This window comes from Octodon degus, unplaced genomic scaffold (genome assembly GCF_000260255.1).
Source record: "Octodon degus isolate 3935 unplaced genomic scaffold, OctDeg1.0 scaffold00018, whole genome shotgun sequence".
In the NCBI taxonomy this organism is placed as follows: domain Eukaryota; kingdom Metazoa; phylum Chordata; class Mammalia; order Rodentia; family Octodontidae; genus Octodon; species Octodon degus.
Genome location: NW_004524594.1, coordinates 16,297,595 through 16,320,069, shown reverse-complemented (window position 1 = coordinate 16,320,069; position 22,475 = coordinate 16,297,595). Strand labels below are relative to the sequence as shown.

The 22,475-nt window shown below is 57.3% G+C and overlaps 1 protein-coding gene across 6 annotated transcripts in view; it reads right to left on the bottom strand.

Annotated features, from left to right (window-relative positions):
* Window positions 1-22,475, bottom strand: part of Lsp1 (lymphocyte-specific protein 1) — a 33,024-nt gene that overhangs the window by 4,412 nt on the left and 6,137 nt on the right. Inside the window, exons 1-10 of one of the 6 annotated variants that reach the window (XM_023710422.1) lie at window positions 18,403-18,612; window positions 5,783-5,920; window positions 4,730-4,888; window positions 2,825-2,990; window positions 2,378-2,470; window positions 2,078-2,121; window positions 1,838-1,919; window positions 643-777; window positions 245-322; window positions 10-112 (exon numbers count right to left, since the gene is read on the bottom strand). In XM_023710422.1, coding sequence (XP_023566190.1) covers window positions 23-112; window positions 245-322; window positions 643-777; window positions 1,838-1,919; window positions 2,078-2,121; window positions 2,378-2,470; window positions 2,825-2,990; window positions 4,730-4,888; window positions 5,783-5,920; window positions 18,403-18,464 — 1,047 coding nt within the window. In that variant the 5' untranslated portion in view covers window positions 18,465-18,612 and the 3' untranslated portion in view covers window positions 10-22. Of the gene's footprint in view, window positions 1-9; window positions 113-244; window positions 323-642; window positions 778-1,837; window positions 1,920-2,077; window positions 2,122-2,377; window positions 2,471-2,824; window positions 2,991-4,729; window positions 4,889-5,782; window positions 5,921-18,402; window positions 18,613-22,475 lie in introns of those variants that run through there. The other 5 variants (XM_023710420.1, XM_023710421.1, XM_023710423.1 and 2 more) reach the window with 5 other exon arrangements.

Below are 22,475 nucleotides of genomic sequence, written 5' to 3'. Positions count from 1 at the left end.
TGGACTTACCAAAAGGTGTGACCTAAGGTGCTGAGCCCTCGTCCAAGAGCACCTTCTCGTACTTCCCATGACCGGTGGCCACAAACTTGTACCTCTTCCCAGATGGGGTGCTCTGTTGGTGAAAAAGACCAGCAGTCAAGGAGAGACCTTTGGAAAGGAGAGGATGCTGCCTCTGGGAAGCCCTCCAAGATGAAAGGGTCCCTCTTCACCACCTTCAGCCTGCACCGGTTGTACCAGGACCCACCTTGACTGTAGATGATGTCTTAGAGTCTCCTTTCTTCTCCCAGAGGCTCTTCTTGCTCAGGTCTCCAGCGACAATGTCCTGGGGGTAGAAGAGGGAGTTATTGATGGGCCAAAAGCCCTGGATCCTTCTCTTTTGCCTGGCTTTCCCTGGTCAGAGGGGTAGGGACATACCCACCTGCTCTCTGGAAGTGGGACCCTGCAGGCGGAGGCAGGAAAGAAGACAGCCCGTGCTGTCCCTGGCCAACACAGACTTCACACAGACCCTTCAGAGTGACTCCTTCACACAGCTCAGTACTCTGTCTACCCATGATGCACCCTGGATGATCTACCACTTGCTTCTCAAGGGAACCTCCCAGGTTTTGCCTTCCCGGCCCAACCCTTCCCAAGGCAGGGCCTTACCTTGCAGGAGGGAGTCTTTGTAGCAGACTGAGTCTGCACCTCTCCAGTCTCCCACCGACTCTTGGTATCAGCCACAGCCATGCTGGGCAACTCTATGGAAGGCTGGCGAGATAGCTTAGGGGTCCGACCAGCACACTACAGAGGAGAGAGGGCCCCAGGGTAGCATTAGTCATCAGCCCCCAAGAAGCATATTGGAAAGTCTTGGGGAGCCTCTTTTATCTTTATTCCCCCAGGAGGGCTTTCTCAATGCAGGGCTAGGGCCAGGTACTCTGGAAAAACGTGCTTTCCTTCATTCCAGGTACTTAGGAAATATGCTCTTAAGTTTGAAGAGCACAAGTGACATAATGGCATATGAGACATGTGGGGTCTGTCTTAATACTATTCGTGGTACAGGCCTGGGGGCAGAGGGGCCATATGGCGGGCACTGGGTGGAGTTTTAGTGGGGGTAGGGGCGTGGGTTAGATGGAAGAGGGTGTTGGTTGAATAGTGGGGTGTTTTTTGGATAGCAGGGCGGGACTTCATGGGTGGAGGGACATCGACTCGATGGAAGACCACGGGATGGGCAGAAGAGTGTTGGTTGAATGGAGAGGCATGGTCTGAAGGAGAGATGTTGAGAAGAGATGCATTGCTTGCATAGACAGAGGCTAATGAGATAATGGTGCTAGCTGGGTGGAGGAGTGATGTGCCTGCTAGGTTCTGGCCCTCGAAGGAATTGCTAAAATCATTACGGTGGTCATCTAATACGGCCAATGACCTTAAAACAAAAGCCCATCTTCCCAAGACCACGTCTCCCTTCTTCTCCAACTTCGCCCAGGCCAAAATTTACTTCTGCCCTTTCCGCCGCCTCAGGAAAGACCCCAATCAGCTCCCTCAGGTATATCTAAATATCCCCTCCAAACTCCACCCCTGGAAAAGGCCACAAAAGCCTCAGTGTCCCTCCCCACATTCTCTCCTGCATCCTCAGAGAAAATAAATCCTGTCCCTTCTTCCTTCTGCCTGTTTCTCTGCTGCGCCGAATACCTATCAGTACCCACGTGGAGGTGTTGGCTGACTGGAGGGACACTGGTAGGTTTGCAGGGTGCTAACTGGCTGGAGGGACACTGGCTGGGTGGCTGGTGTTGACTGGATGGAGTGAGAGCTGGCTGATGGGGAAATGGTGCATGGATGGAGGATCTGCCAGAGGGCCCCGGCGTACCTCAATGGCCTGTGTATACTGTTCCAGCCTCTCATCAATCTTGGAGATAGGCAGTGCTGGCTGGGACTTCTTCACGCTGTTACTGGAGAGCAGAAGTGATGAGCGTCAAGCCTCTCTCCCCTAGGGCCCCTCCAGCCCACCCTGCACCACTCCCAGGGCCCTCCAAGATTCCAGATCTCTACCCCTTCAGTTACTCTCTTCAACTCCTCAAGGAGGATCCTGGAGGGCAGACAGACATACCTCTTCTCTATGGAGCGGTTCAGGGACTCGGTCCTGTCGGCAAGCTGTGGGTTTGGGCAGAAGCACGGAGTTTGAGTGGCCCAAGTGAGGTGGGCACGCCACTTCCTAGCAGCCCCACCTGGCACCTTAGACCACTCCGCCATCCTGACACCTCCTAGCAGCCCCACCTACCAATCCCACCACCCACTGCCATGTCAGGAGGTTTTACTGAGCACTGGCCATGAGAAAAGAGCAAGGTGAAAGCAGTGTGCTGGGCAGGAGACTGGGGAGACAGAGCAGGAGTCTTTGGACTTGACCTACTTTAGCAGTGGGGCTCAGGGGAGGTGAGCGCAGTTCCGTGGTCCCCTCTAAGAGCAGGGGGCTGGGGGTCCTGGGCTGCAGACATTGCTGGTGCTGGGGACACAAAATCCACACGACGACCCAATGACCCCTCCCTGCAACCTCCTGCCCCTCCTAGGGCATGCTGCAGCACACCCTTTCCCCTCCCTGGGCCTCAGGCCCTGTCTGGCCCTGACACGCTGCAGCCCAGGAATTTTCCTGCTAGAGTAGTGTCTCCTGATCAAGGGGAGGAACTTGCCCTGAAGGTCACCAGGCTTATTGCCTCCACCCTCCCAGAATGTGGGCCTGAAGGGAGAGTCTAGGGCAGGGGACACTGGGCAAGTCCACAAGGCCCACATGGTGGTACAGGAGCCAGCCTGACCCAACCCAGGGAGAGAAGTTACCACGACCCCCAGGGCAAGCCCTCACCTCCTCCTCTGCCTCTCTGGGCTCTGCAGCCCCCAGGTGGCCCTGGACTTCAGATTCATCTGGGCCTGGTCCCTCCTGGCTCAGACATAGTCCCTCCAGCTGAGATTCTGTGTAAAGAAGTCCACCACGGTTGCTGTCATCTTCACAGGAACACTGGCAGGACCTACTGTGTAGAAAGGGAGGCAAAGCCAACTGAGAGCCATTCGGTTCCTTGGTTCCAGTCTGGTCCTTGTTTGGAGCCTTAATCTCCCCATCTGTAAAATAGGGGCAGCCAGACAGTTGAATGTTGAGGGCCCCAGCCTCCTCGGGGAAGGAGGCCCAGCAAGCTCACAAGCAGAGGTTTTCAGAAGTTTTCTGAGTCTCTGCATGGAGCCCCGAGGCTCATTTCAGAACAGCAGCCCCTGCATGGTTCCTGCCGTGCAGGGTACTCCTGCACTCAGGCAACGCCCCACCCCCCAAAACTCCCTGTCCAGGCAGGGCCCAGCTTCAAAGGGGTTGTACATGACCTCCCCACTGGCCTGGGCTGCCTGAGCTGCCCTACTCTAGTTGTAGGCAAGCAGATCAGTGGAACAGGATGTTGAGAGGGGGAGGTGGTGTGCAGGGGTGTTTTTTGGGACTGGGTCAGCTAGGGCAGGCACACTTCACTGAGGAGAGGGGCCACCAGGGAGGGGAGGCAGCCAGCTGGCAGCTGGGCGTGGCTCTGCACTTGAGCGGCACTGAACCTGGAGAAGATGGTAAATTCTTGCATTTTCCATGATTTCAGGCCCCTTGGCGGACCTGCCAGCCAAGACCCAGACCCACCGTCCAAGGTGGGCCAGGTCCCAGCCACAGGCAGCCACACAGAGGGGCCATTCAGGAACTGGCAGTCTGCGAGTGAGCGGACAGTCAGGTGCCGGGGGTGGGGTGGGAGTGCAGGGGCTCAGCGCTCCAGCAGTAGAGCAAAAGTGCCCCCTGCTGTTGGGTGAGAGAAGGCAGGGAGCCAGCAGGCGGGCTGCAGCTGCCCCATCTCAGAGACAGCTTGTGCAGCCAGAGGCGGAGATGGGGGAGTGGGAAACTGAGGCCAGCGGCAGGCAGGCCCGGACCAGGGCCAGGGTAGAGAGACGGCTCTCAGGGCATGGGGCCCTGTTTGTAGGGTGTAAATGGGGTGAACATGACACAGGAGAAAGTTGACACAGAGCCCCAGCTGGTCTGGGGCCATCAGAGGGGCTCCAGTAGGGGAACGGAGGCAATCCCCCAAGCTTGGAGCTTCCGGGCAGGACTGGGGACTCATGCCCTAGCCCTGAAGGGACAAGGTGGGGTTGTCATCACACGTAGCCCATGAGTTACTAAGAACAGTTCAGACCTTGAACCAGGGGAGGGCAAGGTGAGGCTCAGGAGCGGTCCCCATCCACAGACCCCAGGGGCTCCCTGGGCCCCCCCATCCTGATTTAGACAGGCATACACGTCCACACATCTGGAAAGCATGCTCCCCCCCAGGCAACCTCGAAGGCACACATCTGGAAATACCTGCTCCCCTTCGTGGGAATGGAGATCAGCCAGCCCCCAGGGAGGGGGTGCGGGCTGCAGAGCCTGCATTACGTCAGTGGGCTGCAGCTGCGTGCTGATGTGGCAGCCCCCCCCCAATCCCCGCCGGCCGCAGCTGGTCTGGATGGGGCCCAGGGGCCCTAGGGAGCCCAGGAATGAAATTTCCTCACCGCCCCCTCCCTGTAGCCCCTCTTAGGCCTCCCTGCCGTCTCGCTCCCTTCCTCCCTTCCCTCCTTTCTCCCTCTTTTGCAGTCATAGGGCTTCTGGTGGGGGCTGGATGGGAAGGGAGGGCAGAGGCTGCTACTCAGACACAGCAAGGGGCTCAGGGACAGCGGCGCTCCTGTCCAGCTGCCCAACCTCCGGGTCTTGACCCCCACTTGCCTGTCCTCCTGCTCCCCCTCTGGACACTTGCCCCCAGGGAGGTTGCAGCCATCCACAGGCCCCTCAGTCCCCCAAGACTGCTGCTGTTGCTCTGGCTTCTGCGACCATTCACCAAAGCCCTCATCTTCATCCAGTTCAGGGGTCCGTGAGGGCTTCAGACTGAGGGTGAGAGAGCAGTGGTGGGCTTAGTGCTGAACTTTGGTATGCTCCAGCCCCATGCCCCTCCCTATCTTCCCTCAGACCCCGGGCTTCATGTGCAGGAGACCCCATCTGCCTCCTAAGTGGCTCCCCACACCTAAGCTGTGTCTGCCCTGGAGTCAGAGAACCTCTGAGAGCTGGGCTGAGCCTCGCCCATCAGTCTGGGGCTCCCAGAGGACAGGGCTGTGCTTCTCCTGTTAGTCTCGGGCTTCCAGAGTCTGCCCCAACCCCAGGCTTATGCTGAGTGGCTTTTCATGGGCCTTCCATAGCAGCGATGTGAGCTACCTGGTAGCAGGGACTTAGGAGTGACAAAGGGCCCAGCCAAGAGGCCATGACCGTTGTAGCACCGCACCCCACCCAAATATGCTGACTCGGAGAAAATGGAAAAAAAACAAGGCCAGGAGGAAGGGGAGCATTATTGGAAAAACAGTCCAGCCCAGCCTCAGGGGCCTCCTGGGCCCAGGAAGGAAACAAGCCGGCCTGTGGCCGCCAACTTGGACGTGGCCTCTGTGAGTCACCGGCAGCAGGGAGTTTGGGCGGGGGTCAGGGGCCAGAGCTACGTGGCTAGGGTCAGCACCAGTCCAAGAAAGGGCTGGAACCAGGCAGGGTGTCCAGAATTTGAGTCAGAGCCCCCAGGAGGCTGGTGGGGAGGGGCTATTTCATGTGGCTCTGTGGACCCTCTGGCCAGTTAGGGGTCCGGCACACAGGGTTGCCCAAGGCTGCTGACTACCCTCTTTCTGAGAGCGTAGTCCTTTCTCAGACTTTTTTTGTATTGGGACCCCAAAGCCAGGGTCTGACTAGCACTCTTCTCTGCATAGGCTGTGCGACAGCAGGGTCCAGGGCCAGGGGTCTTACAGTGCCTCCTGCTCTGGCCACTTTGGGGACTGGCCGCCTTCATCCTGGTCTTGGGCCTGGAGCTGCTTGTCTCTCTCCCGCCGGCGGCGCTCCCGGGCCACCTCTTCTTCATCCTCCACACTCCACTGGGTGGTGAGCCTGGGGAACAGAAAGACAGTCCTACCATGGCCAAGATGTAGTGCCACATGGTGAAGATAGACAAACCCAAACTCCGGACCAGGGCTCCAGGCCTCAGTTTACCAATCTTCAGGTCACACAAAGCAGTTATAAAGGTGTGTTTGACCCAGATAGAGAATTCAGGACTCCCCTGGGGATGGAGGGGTACCAGAGAACATCTGTCTGCTTCCACCAGCCTGTCCTTGGACCTTTCTAGAGGTAGGACCTATAGCAGTTGGCTTTGGCTCCAGGGGGCTCTAGGAGGATGGGTGGGGTCCAGAGAGTGTTGATCCCTGTCAGTGACCCTCCAGTCAGCCAGCCAGCACCCTACCCTACCAGGCTAGGATACTCTGTTCCATATTGGGAGGTCACCTTGTTGGGGTTCCAGGGTAAGGAGAGTCTGCACCTGGCCAGCCAGGCAGGGCACCCCCGTCCCTGCCTCATGTTCAGCCCCTTGCTGGGGGGCTTTGCATGGCACCCCCTCTTGATCTCAGAGCCCTCTGTGGAGTCTCTCTGAGCTGTTTCCCATGGTGGAAACACTGTCATGGGGGAGCTGCTGCCCTCAGAGCATCCAGACACCATGCTTCTCGAAGCCCCTCACCCCGGGCCAAGGCGCAGCTCGGGGAAGACACCAACTGGCCTGGGACCAGGATCTGGAGCCATCTCTAGGCATTGTTCTCTGGCAGAGACTATAGGCTTTGGCCATCCTGGGTCCCCTCCTAGTTTGGCTAGAGCTGAAAAGGAGAGTCCAGGGTCTCTGCTGCTCCCTGCCCCAGGCCCAGGAAGCAAGGCAGGAGCTGCTGCAGGGCTGGGTCTCCTTGCTGGGGTCTCAGTCCTTCCTGCCAGTGTCCGCCGCATGACCCCCACAGCCCACTCCCCTCTGGGCCTCAGTCCCCTGGCCAGGCATCCTTGCCAACACATGATCTAATCTCTCCAGGTCTCCCCTAAGCCTCTCAGACGAAAGCCAGGCCTCTCTTCAGGCTCCAATGCGGGGCCTGCTCCCCCCGCTGCAGCCACACAGGACTCCAGCCACAACCTGCCCACCCATTCAAGCGCTGCACCCCAAGCTGCCTGCTTCTTCCTCAGAAGGGCCTTCAACTTCCAGCCCCAGGAAACCCTTAATTCCCCACACCTGGCTCCCATCACCTGGCAGATGCGGCTGGCCTCCCAGCTCCACAGCCAACGGGGACTGCTGGACATCTTCATCTGGGGGCTGTTGGCTGAGGCTGTGGCCCAGGTCCCTCTCCTGTGCCCATGCACACTGGCAGCCCCCAGACGGATGATGGAGGAGCAAAGCAGGATGGAGCAGAGAAGTGGGTGGGAGGTACCCCTTCTACTTCTGGGGCAGCCTGTTGGGAGTGACCACTGGGGCAGGGGTTTTGTTCCCACTTCTAGGTTCATGGGCAGCACAGGCAGGCTTGGGTAGGCATGTGCTTGTGGAACTTGTGTGTGGCCCAGGGGAGTATGTAAATCCAGACCTGAGGCACAGAACTGTGCCTCAACTTCCCCTTTGGGCTGGACTGAGGCCTTCTATGTGGCACTCATCTCTACATGGGGCCAGGAGGTCTTCTCCTCTCCTTGGACCTCTGTGCCAGGCTCAGGGAGCCACCAAAGGCACAGCAACGTGCCAGTCTCAGAGGCAGTGACACACACAGGCATGGGGCTCACAGAGCAGCGCCTAGTTCACACTGTGGCAGGGCAGACAAATACACACGTGTTCTCCAGGTGCCCGTGTGGACACCACACCCTCACACAGGCTTGTACGTGCACACACATGTGTATACACACATAGACAGCATCGATCAAGTGTAGACTCAGGCCCAGGGACAGAGGATCACGCAGTGGCAGGTCCTGGCCCCCTCGGCCCTCTCTTAGATTCCTCTGGGTGGCCCCCACCTCACTATTTATTGTTTTCTTCCATATCACCCAGACAACAGTGGAGCTGGGTCTGGCAGGAAGCCAAGGTGTGCTTTCTGGGAATGTCCCATGGAGAGTCTGAAGCCCCCTGAAGGTCACCCCCACCCAGCCCTCCATGGACAGTGGGGTTCAGGGTAGGCATCTCCCAGTGTCTCCCTCAAGCCCCATGCTGGGGAGAAGCCCCACTGCCCCCCAGCTCCTGACCCAGCAAGTGAGGACAAGAGGCCTGGGGGCCCCTTCCCCTGCCTCCTCCCTTCCAGCCTGCCCCAGGATATGAGTAATGCGGGCCCCCTCCCCATGACCTCACCCCCTCACTATTCCACAGCTGGGCTCCGTTCTGGGAACTGAAAGGGGGTGGCTCTCCTGGGGTGGGGTGGGGGCCATTGGCCTGGGAAAGGCGCCCCCCGGCCAGCGGCCCAGACCCCTTGGCACGCTCCTCGGGGCTGTCAGGGCTCTGGCGATGGACGCCCCACCCGTGGCCCTGGCCCGGCTGAGTGCAGCTGCAAGGGATTTGGTGTTCCTGTGCAAATGCAATCAGGCCATTTCCTGTCTGTTCTGGCTCCCTGGCCTGGGGTTCAGCCTGAGGGGCCAGGACAGGGGGCCCTGTCCTCCTGCACGCAGCATTCTAGGGTCTGGGGGAGTCAGTTCAGTCTTCACCCAGGCGCAACAGTGTGTGCAGACCCCCAGGCTGCTCCCTATTTGGAATGGGACTTCCAGAGCTCAAGGTGGTCCCTGTGGCCAGGTCTACTGCCTGCCACCTCCCACTGGGGGCACCAGTTCCCCTTCTGTCTCCTCTGCTTCCCCCTGCCCCTCCACCCACGAGTCCCCACCAGGGTCTGAGGATATCCATCTTGGGTCCAGCCAGCCCTTTTAGCTGTCCACTCTCTTGGTCCTCCCTCACAGTTTCAGAAGGGGCTCAAGCCTCCATCCCTGTCCCTACTCTGCCCCCTACAGGCAGCTCAGGTGGCTGACCCATCTAGCTATCTCTAAAAAGCCAGCTTCACGGTTTGTGTGGAGAGAGCTCAGGGTTTGCCTGGGGCCACAAACCAAAGCAAGGAGGTGCGTATGTGTGGCAGGATGCATGTGTGGTAGGGCACCTTCTTGAGGTTGCCTGTAGGGAACTTTCCCTACTCCAAGTCTGCTGGATACCACAGGGCTAGCAGCGATCTGGAAGCCTTGGGCTTTCTGAGGCCACCAAGGTCTCCGTTATTCTCCTGAGCCCACCCTCCTTAGATCTCATCGGCTCATGGTCCTGAGGGTGAGGCCACAACCCTTAGGAGAAGAAACAGCACAGAAGAAATGAGCCCACGTGGGGGCCCCCCTGGTGCTAGCTCAAGTGCCCCAACCCAGGACATTCACAAGCAAAGGGTGGAGACCAGAGTCTGACTGGGAAATCAGGAAGAAGAGGCTGCAGCAGGCCAACACCTGAATCCCTCAACAAAAAGTGGTCACTTATGAAGCCTTCGGCAGGCTTCGTGGTGGTTCAAAGCCAGCATCCCATCCCTGGGGCTGGCCTTCCCAGCTGTCACCCTCTCCCGGGAAGCAGTGGTACAGGTAAACCTGAAACAGCCACAGGCCAGCAGGCAGGCACTGGTACAGATGGGGGAAGGGCCTGAGTGAGGGCACAAGAGCCCGGCCCAGCTTAGGATGGGCTGTCCTGTGCCATACCTTTCCTGGTAGGTGTTTTCCTTCCTTTCTATGTTGTCTTAAGTGTGGAACCGATGGAGGCAACCCCTTTCCTATTGTCCTGGGCTGGTGAATGATGGGGGACATCTCACGGGGCAAGACCCGGGTCCCACTGTGTAGGAAAGTTTCATGATGAGTTGCTTGTAAAGGGGAGGTGACCTTGAATTTGAGCAAGGATCATTGGGCCAGAGAAAAAGGAGGAGTAGGGCAAAGTCAAGGAGACCACAGAGCATGCAGAGCCCAGAGGTGCTGTCTCAGGGTCCACAGGGGTGGCTTGGGCAGGAGTGGGTGCAAGCAGAGTTGCATCCTATTAAGAAACCCTAGCTGTGTGGGAGAGAGCCAGTGAGGCTGGGTATGGGAGAGGATCCAGGCAAGAGCGACTGGGAGGGAGAAGGGAAGGCTGGGTTTGGAAGGCAGACAGGGCAATGTCTTCCAGAACTGCCATAGTGTCTACTCTGCGTGAGGTGGAACTCAGGGTGCTCAGTGTGGGGAGACGCGGAATGAGGTCCAGCGTAGAGCATGGGCCAGGGCCCTTCCTGGTGGTGGTGGCCCTGGACCCTGCTGCCTCTGGCCCCACCAGGCCTGAGGCAAGCAGCTTTGCAAAGACCCTGATAGCAGCAACCTGAGCTGGCCCAAGGTGACCAAGAGGCGTAGCTAGAGAGCCCAGGGACATGACGCCCTCCTGGCCCAGGCACAGCACCTCAGGTCTCCTGCAGGCGCCACCAAGAACGAAGCTCCACCTGACCCTGCCTCCATCATGGAAGCTTGTTCACCCAGGTGGAAGAGAGAGCTCAGGGGTCAGATGATGGCTCAGGTCCCCAGACTACCTCCCCCAAGTCCCTGGAAACCTGGGCCATCAGTAGCTCCTCAGGCCTCAGTGTCCCTATCTACCAGGACCACAGGAGCTCATGTAGTAGCCCCACTACTGTGCAATCCACACATGTGGTCAAATCTCTTGTGACCTCATTGAGGTTATTCATGGAAAGGATGGCCCTAGAGGGCCAGGACACCCCAGGAATAAGTGGCAGGCCTTGGGAAGATCACAAAGTGTACAGCAGCTAAGCTGAGGGATATGGGGGCCACACTTCTGGAGGAGACAGGCATACAGGCTGTGGAACCAGGAACCTCTGGCTGGCCTGTGGAGGACAGGTGGGAGGAGAGAAGGGAGTGCAGAGCCCACTCCTACCCTCCGGGGAAGGGCTGTTGAGTGGAGAAAACTGTGATCCAAGTGGACATCCAGTGCCCCCTGCCCAGGGGAAGGGAGGGACAGGCCAGCAGGTGGAAGAGCCAAGGGAGGCCAGAATGGGATGATCCCAGGGGGTACGCACTCATCCTGGGGAAACAAGTGCGAACCCTGCCTAGGGCATGCTGGGGCTAGGGAGGGCTGAGACCCCCATCTACACTTCTCTTGCTGGTGTTGAGACCCCAGATCTCTGGGGCTGCTGGACCACCTCAGGACAGGGCCCAGCCAAGGTCCCATGCCCCTCGCTCTACCTCAGACCTCTGTGGCCTTGATAGGCAGTCCCACCTGGGAATCTGCCTGGGCACCTGCCCACAAAGAATGCGGAACCAGCTGATATCCAAAGGGGGACTGGGTGCAGTCAGCAGGGGAGGCCAGCCCCGCCCTGCAGCGCACTCCCTGTACCTTGACCTTGCAGTCCCTGTAAGGTTGTAACCCAGGAGTCCTGGGGACAGCGACTGCAAAGGAGGCTGCAAGGAATTCTGCAGGAATCCAGAATTCTGGCTCCCTCTCTGAGGCCGGGAGGAGGCACTGTGCACTCTGGGCAGGCAGCAGCCCTGCTCCGAGCAGGAGATGGGAAAGCTCTCTGGTAAAAAGGCCCAACAGCCCATACAGCTGCTTCACGCAAGGCTGTATTACCGGAGAGCAGACCCTCCCCCAGGCTTCTGCCACCTTCCCAGCCTGGGTGGTCCCTGTTGGGGGTCCCCTCACTGCCTTCACCCAGAACTCCCCAAACTGAGGAAGCGCAGCTTGTTCTACAGTCTTCCCTGCTGGCCACTGCGTAAAGCTCAGGGATCAGAGGTCACCTTCCTCCCTCCTCCATGGGCCCAGGCAGACTCCGGGCACCCAGAAACACCTTCTACCTCTTCCCAGCTTTTGCACCACCTGATGTCGCTCAGAACTGTGGCCCTGGTGTCCTCTGTGCCACCTCCAGATCCAGGCCATCTCTGGGTCGCTTGGCAGCCACACTGAGCTCTCTCCTTGCTGCGCAGCTCCCCCTACCCATTTTACAGAGTGAAGGCCAGGAAAGGAGGGCCGGGCCTGGGGGTCTTAGCACCAGCAAGAAGAGTAGGCAGCGGGAGCCTCACCCCTGCCTGGTCCAGCCCTGGCCAGGCTCCCTGGTACCCTCATGATACTGTCTATTCCACAGGTACCACTCCAGCACCTGGCTCCCCTCCAGACCTGGGCTAAGCTGCCACACCATGCCTACCTTTCACAATGTACTCCAGTCCCCTCTTCCTCCTCGCTTCTCCAGTACTTCCTTTCTTAAGATGTCAGGGAGCCTCAAAACACCCTGCATTTTCCCCAGCTCTCAAGTATCTTACAGAGGCCAAGTGCAAGAGCTGAGGACCCCCATGGTGTGCCTCAGGGCACAGAGGAACTCTTTCGCCCTGCTTCTGAGGAGGAAGGTTGGCATCCTCAGGGGATTCACTGATGGGGAGAAGCCACTCCAAGATGGGGCAGTGAGTGTGTGCACAGGCATCTGGGAGACATCTACAGGGACCGTGGCTCTAGGGCAGGGTCAGCTGCCAGGGCAGGTACCCCAGAGCCGGACCTGATTCCTGTCCTCCAGGAGCCCAGAGGCTCAGCCCCTGCCCACCACAGCCCCCCCGTTCTCAGCACATCCAAGCTCAGTCTCTGCTGTTTCAGCCTTCCTACCTCTGGGGTTTTGGGGGGAGGGGTTTGCTCCCCGAGTCCCTGATCTGCATCCTGCACACACCCAAACCTGCCCCTACCCCCACCAAAATTGAGGTTGCCCACCTGCCCCCTTGATTCTTCTGCCTGCCCTCAGACTTTCTGGACTTGGTGCCCATTCAGGAGACAAGCTGGGAAGGGTCCTCCCCTTGATGGCCGCTGCTCTCAGCCCCTGTGATGCTTGACCCTGGGGCTGCCTTAGCAATCACCTCGGGACCACTCTGCTCCTTGGGAGCCTGCCTAAGTGCCAGGCAGAGGACCACAGCCCAGGCCTGCCCACCACACCAACCACACCAACTGGGCAACCCCTCATCTGCCCTAAGACCCTTGGGAAAGCTGCCAACCCATGAGCGGACGCTCTAAATTCATACAGTTTAGCCCAAGGCACCTTCCTCCTGGGAGCTTAAAGATGGTCTCCATGGGAACCTGAGGACTCAGTGAGACTGGAAGTAGGGATTCCCCCATCCCCCCAACCCACACTTCTCTCAGAGGCTGAGCCAGAGCTTGTCCACTTTGTCCTGAAAGTGGAGTCCAAAACTAAGCTGAGTTTCCCACCAGCCATCCCATCACCTCCCTTGATCAGAGTGCCCTACCTCTTATGATGTGCTCCGTGGTTAGTCTGGTATCGGTAGTCTCCTTGCCTTGGTACTCTGGCTCTTCTACATCTTGCCCCCCCATCTGCTCAGCCAGGCCTGCCCCTCAGCGCCTAAGTTTGGAAGTCAGAGCCTCACCCTCCTCCCAATTCGTCTTGCTGGTTGGATCCCATGTGACTGCAGCTCCTTCTGGCCCTGGGCTAGCCCTCTCTCACTGCTCATTCTGCACACCACATTTGTGAGCCTTTCTGCTTTCCGTGTCACTGACCACAAACACCACAGGGGCTGGGCCAAGTACACAGTAGCCCTGGAGACCTTCTCGGCACCCTCGCCCCACCATCAGCAAACTCCAACCTTGCTCGTGCCTGCGGACCTTCCGGAGGAGGTGAAGGGTCGCAGTGCCTGTATCCTTTCCACACTGGGTGGTGCCCAGCAGAGCCTGTGGCTCTGGTGGCAGGCTGCCCTGGCAAAGCGCTGGCGGTGCTCACGAGGCGAGGCTTGGCACACTCCCTGGCACGCAGTTGTGGCTGGCACCAGCCTGGGCTCTGCTATCCCTCCTCTCTCTTCTCTGGCCAGCATGCCCAGATCCACCTCTTCCTGAAGGCCCAGCTCACGGCTATGCCCGCAGATACTTCCCAGACACCTCCCATCCCCCATGCAGTCTAGCCTGGCTGTTCATGGGGTGGGACCCAGAGGGGCAAAAGTGTGCAGCGAGTCAGCTCAGCACCCCTAGTGCCTCCTCCCAGCCCAGCCCCTCAACATTCCTGCTCCAGCCTCTGCCTGTTGGAGCCTTAGGCTCCCTGCCCAGCCCTTGGACTCCTGTGAGTTCTCCAGGCGCCTACCCCTTGGCATGGGATGACTCCTGGGACACCAAGAGGCCTGACCCCAAAGCAGCCTCTGGTATGAACTATTAAGCCCTGTGCCCCGCAGCTGCAGACCCCTCCTGCCCTGGGGCAGTGGGTGGGCCTTCCTACCTCCCCAAGCTTCAGTTACTACTCTGCACAAATGGAGGGACAAGGGCCAGCCTCAGAGGGCCACGGGGGAATCACATCTCTGTGGATGTCACAGAAACTGAGGGTTGTGCTGACAACCTGCTCTGGTCCTCAGGTCCTCAAAGGACCTGAGTCCTGGCCAAGGTCAGGGGCCAGATCAGAAGAGCTACACTTAATGGGCCAAAGTAGGCAGTGAACAGCAGCCTGGTTGCTCCCTGTATCCTGCGTCCCCGTGGGGGTAAGCAAGCTGTGGAACAGAGGGGCAGCATGCCTGGAGGACCAGGGGCGTCAGTGGCTTGGTGAGGTTGACTCCTCAGTCCCTGAGAACCAAGTCTGAGGAAACCAGGCTATGCCAGGGCAGAGGCGCTTCCCCCCACCCTGCAGGGCAGGATCCTACTCGGGGAGCCTAGTCCAGGTACACCCATCCCACGCTCACCCCAAGAGAGCCAGCTTCTGCCTCTCTGCTGCTTTCTCCTTCCTTGGGGCCTCTTTTCCTTCCTCCTCTCCTCCACCATCATCTCTTTCTGTGGACTCTGCACTACTCACAACCAACCCTGTTCCCTTCACTTTGTCTCCATTTTTCATCCAAGGACCAGGAGAGGAGCAGGTCCAGCCAGTGCCAATACCAACCCAACTCAGCCTCTTTGGGTCTTGGTATCAATTTGCCAAGGGTGGTGACAACAGAAGACTTTCCTCCCAGCGGCAGTGGCACCAGGGACCACGCATCCCCTGCTTCTTGCGCCATGGCCTGCTCCTCTGCCATTCCTCTAGATCCTCCTTCTGCCTCCTCACTGCTGGTGCTCTGCCCCTTACCTTCCCATCCTTGGTCTGCTTGTCCTCTCATTTTTCTCACGTTTCCTTTCCCACCAAGTAGGGCACAGCCTTAAGAGGGACCTCTTAGACCCCTAGAGCCCTGGCACCCTGGCTCCTGGGCACCAGCATCTCCAGCTTGGGCACCTTCTTGCCTGTCTTGGTCATTCGCTGACCTCGTAGCCACATTGTCACTCCTCCAGGCAGCATCCTCCACATCAGTCCCACCAGAAGAGGTCTAAGCTCTGACCCTACTCAGCCCCCAGCTGGGGGCTGAACACCACCCCTTCCTCCCTGCTCCCAATCCCAGGCCATAGAAGATTCCAAATCCCCAAGCCCTCCCCCAACCCCTGACAACCCCTGTGCCCACCTGCCCTCTGGAGACCTCCGTAGTCAGCCCCAGCCATGGTCCTCTGCTGAGCCACTCTGAGACGGATGAAATGTCTCTAAGGCAGCACCCCGCCAGGCATGCCAGCCCTCAGGGTGCCCCCTTGGGGCTCTGGAAACAGCTTCAGATAGGCAAGTGCCTGGGTGCCCAGGGCTTCCTGGTCGCTCCTTGCTGCCCGACTGCCCAGCTCTGATCTGCCGGCTGGGACTGGAGCCGGAACCTCCGTCCTCTGGGCTCTGGCCCTGACACCCTGCCCAGGGGGCTGGGCCACTTGGTCCCTGTACCCCCTGCTGCTGGCTCTGGGCAGGATAGGCTCTGGCCAATAGACTCCTGAGCCTGTAGCATGCTGCCCACCAGATGCCCAGACTTGCCAGGGTGGGGGCTACCCCACCCTCAGGATCTTGGGCCTGGATGGGCCTGCTGGCCACGCCCCCTTGGACACGGTGGCCCGGAGACCTAGCTTCCCCACCCCTAGAGGCTAGCCCAACAGGCCACCATCCTCGTTCCCTGTCCTGCTGGCCTCACTGGAATCCCCAGAGTCCCCTGGGCTAGGTGCCAGGGTTGATGCCTGCCTGAGGGCCTTAAAGCTATGGATACAGACTGTGTGCCTGGGTCCATCAGGACATAAGGCTCCTGTCACCCAGAGAGCCTCTACTGAGGGGTAGGCACAGGGTGGGGGCCAAGTGCCAGACAGAGTCTGCAGTGCAGCCTCTTGGCTCGGTGCCAGCTACAAGGTGTTTTGGCCACCTTACCCCCTTTACAAAGACCACTTCTCTGGGGGTCACTGAGCCAGAAGAATGGCCAAAAGTCTGGGCGAGCTCTGGGATGGGGAAGTTACTTTGGGTCTCTTGATCACCTTTAACCCAGGCTGGCCTAAGAGGTGCCTGACAGGGCCGGATTCACCAGGGACAAGCAGGAGGATTATGGGGTGAGACAGATGCCCCACACCTGGAAGGGGAAGAGATTGGCACTTAGCAGGCGTGCCGGCCCCTGGATCTGCCCTGTTAGCCTAAAGTCGGTGCCTGCAGAGGCTGGGAACAGCTTAGAAGAAGTCCTGCCAGGTGACTCCAGGCTGAGCTCCTGCTCACACCCAGATTTAGGCAAGGAGAGTAGGCAGGTGGAAGTTACTGGGCCACAGCATCCTTTTAGTGAGCTTCAGTTGATTTTGATTTCCACCTGGCTGCTGCTGGCGCCCAGCAGGCCCTTCTGGAGCAAGTCTTGGAAAGGATGGGTGGGGCCCTGTGCCCTGGCATGGAGCAAGTCCAAGTCCCCAAGAGAGAGGTCTGGAGAGAAGGGGTGGATGTGAGAAGCAGCTCACCAACTCCTACAAGTGGCTGTTGCTTAACCTCCCTGGGCCTGGCTTTCTCATCTGCCTGACAGGGACATGGTTTGCTCAGCTGTCTGCTGGAGCTGGGGGGATACGAGAATCGTGGCATGCTACAGAGATGAGAACTATGATCATGGAGCATGGGTAGGAGACGTTACTGCCCCCGATGGTAGCACATGCATACATGGGTGGATGTATGTGGGAGTCTGCCCTGGGTCCAGGGCTGGGCTCCTCGGGGCTGTGCCTCATTACATGCTTCTCAGCATCCCCTCGCAATGCTCACTCCAGCCCACCACTGCAGACAGACGTGCTTTCCTTGGCCTCCACAGGGCCTTGCTATGCTCCCTGCCTCCCTCTTATGCTCAATGTGTCAGTTCCTCCTGCCTCTGCCCACTGCTGGCCAGCAACTTGTCTGCCTCCGCCCCAGTCCAACTGCACCCAAGGTCAGGCTGGGGCATAGAGGGCATAGAGCACAGCCAAAGATCCAGCTGGATGGTGCTTGTGGCCAGAGCATAGCATGCAGCCACACAGCCAGGCCCGTGTGACTTCTGTCAACACCCAGGGTACACTGCTCTTTGCTCCTAGGCCTCAGTGTCCCCATTTGTTAGTGTCACTGGTCTGATGCCAGTCGCTCAATTTCCAGGCCACAGAGCTCTCCAGAGGACAAGGAGCAGAGACTGGGGACATATCCCACAGGGAAGGGAGTTGGGAAGTGAGGGTCCAGGGCAGCCTGAAGGAGCTGAGCCATTGTGGTGCAGGAGGAGGGGCTCAGGGGGTCCAGGGCAAATGGGGCTTCCTGCCAGCATGGAAACCCAGTCCTGGGCCAGGTCCATTCAAGGGTGAGAACTTGGAGAAGTCCATCTGTCTGCACCTGCAAGGATCCAACAAGCAGAAGCTGGTGTACCACAGCCCAGGCAGACCCTGTTCAGCAGACCCCTGTATCCCTATCTGTAGTGCCTAGGCTCACCACAGAGCACAAGGGCTGCAGCACAAGGGCTGCTGAGAGACGCTTGGTCCAGAACAAGCCAGGGAAGAAAGTACATCATGCAGGCAAAGAAGAATGGCTCCTCCAGCCAGGGAGAGCCACAGCAGTCTTCCTGGAGGAGGCGGCATTGTGGTCCGGAAGGTTGAGGAGTAGGAAGGGCAATGAGGTGACACAGAGCAGCTGACTGGGGGGCGGTGGCTCTGAGCCCACCTTGTCTGCAAGCTGAGAGGCCTCAGGGCCCTTGGTGTCTCTGTGCTGTCACCAGGACCCTGCCAGGAGAGTGCCACCACACTGTACTTTACAGAGGGAAAAGTAGGCCCACAGAGAACTCTGCACCAGCTCAGTCAGCAGCCAGCAATCCAGAATTCCAAGGCCCGAACACTGCCACACAGGCCTGGATGCCAAGGGTGGCTGGTGGATGTGGCTCCGAGTCCAGCGCCATTGTCTGTAAAACAGAGTGACTGACGGTGCCTGCAGCCAGCAGCAAGCCTCCCTGAGGCCCTGTTCTCTGTTCCAGGGATGGTGAAGGCTGTGGACACAGACAACCACGCAGGTCGGAGAAGGAGGAGGAGGAAGAGGAATAGAAGGAAGAGGAGGAGGAAGAGGAGGAGGAGGAAGAGGAAGAGGAGGAAGAGGATGCACTGCCGGGGCCAAGGGAGGCGAAGGCCTCAAGCTCCAGCGCACGCGCTCACCTCTGGCTTGGCACCCTCGGGGCCTGAAACGGGCAGGAGCAAGGCCGAGGCTGGAGCAGCCCCACATCCACAGGCCCAGCTCAGCAGGCCCAGCCCAGGGCAGTGGGTGGCCCTTGCCCTGGGCCAGGTGGGGACCTACCTCAGGAGCTGCTCCAGGCCCCGTCTGCTAGAATTCCTCCTCAGGAGCACCGAGCCGCTCATGCTGCTGGCCGCTGGCCGGGTGGCCAGTGACCTGGCCTGACCCCCACCCTGGGGATGCGGCCTCCTTCAAAGGCTGCTCCTGTCTTGCTGCTGCTGCCTTCAACCCTCCTCCTCTGCTCTTTTCCTTTCTTTCCTCTCCCTTCTTTCTCTTGCCCTCTCTTCTCCCTTCCCCTCTCCTCCCCTGCCCTTGCTCTCTGTGCTTCTGCCCCCCTCTGTGCCTGACTGTCTGGTCTCTCTGGCTCTGATGCCCCCTCCCTGCCTCCTCTGTCTGGCTGTCTGATGGGTGTCTGTCTATCTCTGTGACCTTCTGTCTACCAGTCTTGACCTCCTGGCCCTTGAGGTGGGGGTCTCAGGCTAGCTCCCAGCTGGCGCCCTGAAGCCTGTCCACTGTCCCCGGGCCCTGCCTCTGTGGTTCTCGCTCCCCTCTCCTTCCTCAGGACGCTTTGCAGCTGCTTCCCTTTTGTTCCCCCAACCCCCTTCTCCGCCCCCCTTGGTCTCCTCCACCTCCACCTCCTCCTTCCGAGACTAGTAAAAATGTCAGAGAGAAAACCCTCCCAGCCCAGCAGCATAGGGACTCACTGGACCTCTGTGGCCGCTGGTGGGCAGCATGGCTGCCTCTTCCCTCCCTCCCTCCCCGCCTCCTCTTCCCCTTCCCCTCCCTCCCTCAGCCACCTTGGCAGCCTGCACCTCCCCTGCCCACCACGTGGCTGCCTCCCATCTCTCCAGTACCCAGTCCCCGCCAGGCCTGGCCTTCATGCTGGCCTTCTCCTTCCGGCCTAACACTCCTGCCTGCCTCCTCGCTCTTTCCCAGGTCTGTCCTCTGCCCCTCTTCTCCCTGCAGACTTCTCACCCTATCTGTCTCCTCAGTCCTCCCTTCCCCATCTCTTCCTCCACGTCTCCATTTTGCACTTGTTTATTCCCAGTCCTCTGCTCCTGCTATCACCCCAAGGGGAGGTTGGGCACATTAGGAATCTTCTCGGCCCCCAAATGGGAAGGCTGACTCCCCACCCCCAGCACCCCTGAGCTGCACACAGAGCAAGTAGACCTGAAGCAAGGTGCACACACACACATCTCCCCTTTGGTCTCCATGGTCCACAGAAGTAGCCGTGGGCACTGGGCTGGCTGGTGCCCTGGCCAGCTGGGCCCCCCTTGCCCTGTGCTCTGGCAAAGGCAAGAGAAGGAAGAAGCAGCCCAGCCCAATGTTGTTCTGGTTGGGCTTAGTCACTGTGACTCACTGGAGAACACAGGGGCTAGTGGCTGGACAAGGGGAGGAACCAGACCCACATTTGAGGGGACACAGCCTCTGAGAGACTGGCATCACTGCATCCAAGTACCAGACAGGAAAACCCAGGCTCAGTTAGCATCCTGGTATCCAAGGTCACAGAGTCAGAGCCTGGGCCTGCTGACTGCTGGACCCCCAGCACTGCCCCACTACATCTCTGTGTGTGCAGCCAGCCAGCTTTCAGCATCTCTGTCCCCGCGTCACCGAGACTGTACCCTCTCCCATGCTCAGCAAGTGTAATCTGTGGCTGGGTGCACCATAAGGGCCACGGGACATTGAAGAACACTGAGTGGACCACGGACAAGGTCAAGATAAGGTAGATGAGTGGGTGAACATACAAGATGAGTCATCGTGGGAAGGCAGTGTGCAGCGGAAGTAGGAGCAAAGACTGGAAAATTCCACTGAGGCCAGTTCCACAAGGGTCCATTATTACTCGGGTCTGCAATGATGAGTAAGGTGGTGGGCAGTGGATGGAGACTGCCAGGGTCAGGAAATCTGCTGCACCCCAACACAGCAGTCTTGATCCCAAGGCCAGTTTTGAGGAAGGAGGTCACAGCATCTCCCCTCCCTCTGCACCAGCCCAGAAGCCAAAGGATGGCAGGCATCCAGCAGAGATGGCTCCATCCACTGCCGAGCCCCAGCATCAAAGAGCCGTGGGGACCTCAGGATCTAACGAAACTCAGGCAGGGAGAAAGCAGTGCCGGGGCTCAGACTGATCCCACCATTAGTAGATCACCCAGCAGAATCTAGGTCGCCAGCCACAGACTGCCAGCAATAAAATGCAGCCAAGGAAATTTTGGTTCAAAAGGAAGAATATTGCCCCCGACAGGCAGACTGCTTGGGGATGACTTCAGTTCTGTCACTAGAGAAAGGGTGGCTGTCAGACTTGGTGACAGGTAGAAAGTGGCAAGAACAGATTTCTAAAAGTAGTGGCCAAGATTCACGGTTTTACAACTAGGACATGTTCTAATAGAATGAATGGGGTTGAATTTTAAAACCAGCTTTACTATTATTTGCCTGTCCATCCATCCATCCATTTCTCCATGTATCCACCCATTCATTCATCCCTTGCCTCTATCCTCTATGATGCCTGTCTTTGTATGTATTATTTATAACTCTCTGAATTCCTTACATACTTATCTATTCATATATATGTATATATGTTATTATTTTAAAGAGAAAAAAATAAAACAAAGTTTTAAAACAAGACAGGAGAGTCACAATGGTTAATACACCATGTATTGTTATCTTTCAATCAATTACTCTAGTATATAAGATATCAGCATTTAATTGTCCAACAATACTAGCACAAATATATAAGCTTTAATACAGCCTTCCAGTCAATCAATTCAAGCACATACACATATGTCCACATACACCCATGCCACCCATCCCTCTTTACATTAGTTGCAAGAGTCCACCCATCTCTCCATCCTCTTATCTCAATGGCAATATGTACAAAACGTTTTGAGCAGTCAGCAAGCCATTGATCTACGGGCGACACAATAACTACTCATGACGTCTTCATTACTATTACTATTTTCACCTATTAATTTCTGTGTCTACCTATGATGCTTTTTTTTTTTCTCAGACCTGGGGATTGAACTCAGACCCTTGTGCTTGACAGGGAAGTGCTTATTCCACTGAGCCAATCTCTCCAGCCCTATGATGCTTTCTTTAATACATGCTTTAGTCTCCGGTCTTCTGTCTTTATTTCCTTCCATGTGCCCAAATGTTTCACTTTCCCATGCCATTTGTGTTTCCCTTCCTGCATTTGTTTATCTGTTCACTTGCTTACTGATATTTCCTCCTAGCGAGACACTCATCCAATCAAGCCCACACATCTGTGTGCATCTTTCTGAGCACAGAGTCATCCAAGTGAGTTAAGACTTAAAATAGTTACAGAAATATCAGCCTCAGCCAATGTCATTTATCTCTTCCTTCTATCCATTCGCTCATCCCACCACTCTTCCATTTATTTATTCATATGTTTGTCCATCCACTGATCCACACAATTATTCAACAAATTGGTACCAAGTTCCAGGCACTTTTAAGGTGCTCTGGACTCAACATTAACAAAGTTTGTACTTTCTTTTTTTTTTTTTAATTTTTATTTATTTATTTATTTATTTATTTATTTATTTATGTATTTTGTGTGTGTGTGGCCAGTTCAGCCCACCAGGGGGCGGGGCTGGTTGGCATGTGGTGCTGGGGATTGAACCGCGGTCCCTGTGCTTTGCTTAGCTTAGTTTGTTCTAAGTAGGTGCTTTAGACCACTGAGCCATCTCACCAGCCCAGTTTGTACTTTCTTGATGCTGGCATTTTAGCGAAAACAAAAAAATACTATACTATAGTGCACATACTATAATGTATCAGATGATAGTAAGTGCTACAGAAAGTAAAATCCAAGGGGAGATGATAAGGTAATGCCTGTAGAGAATTAATATTTTGTGTTTGCTAGTGAAGAAGAGTCTCATGAGAAGAATAAGCATTTTCTTGAAGAGTTTAGAGGAGGAAGGGATAGAGACAAGAAGGAAAAGGAGGAGGAAGAGAAGGAGAAGGAGAAAGAGGAGAAGGAGGAGAAGAAGAAGGAGAAGGAGAAAAGAAGGAGAAGGAGAAGGAGAAGAAGAAGGAAAGGAGAAGGAGGAGGAGGAGAAGGAGAAGGAGAAGGAGAAGAAGAAGAAGAAGAAGAAGAAGAAGAAGAAGAAGAAGAAGAAGAAGAAGAAGAA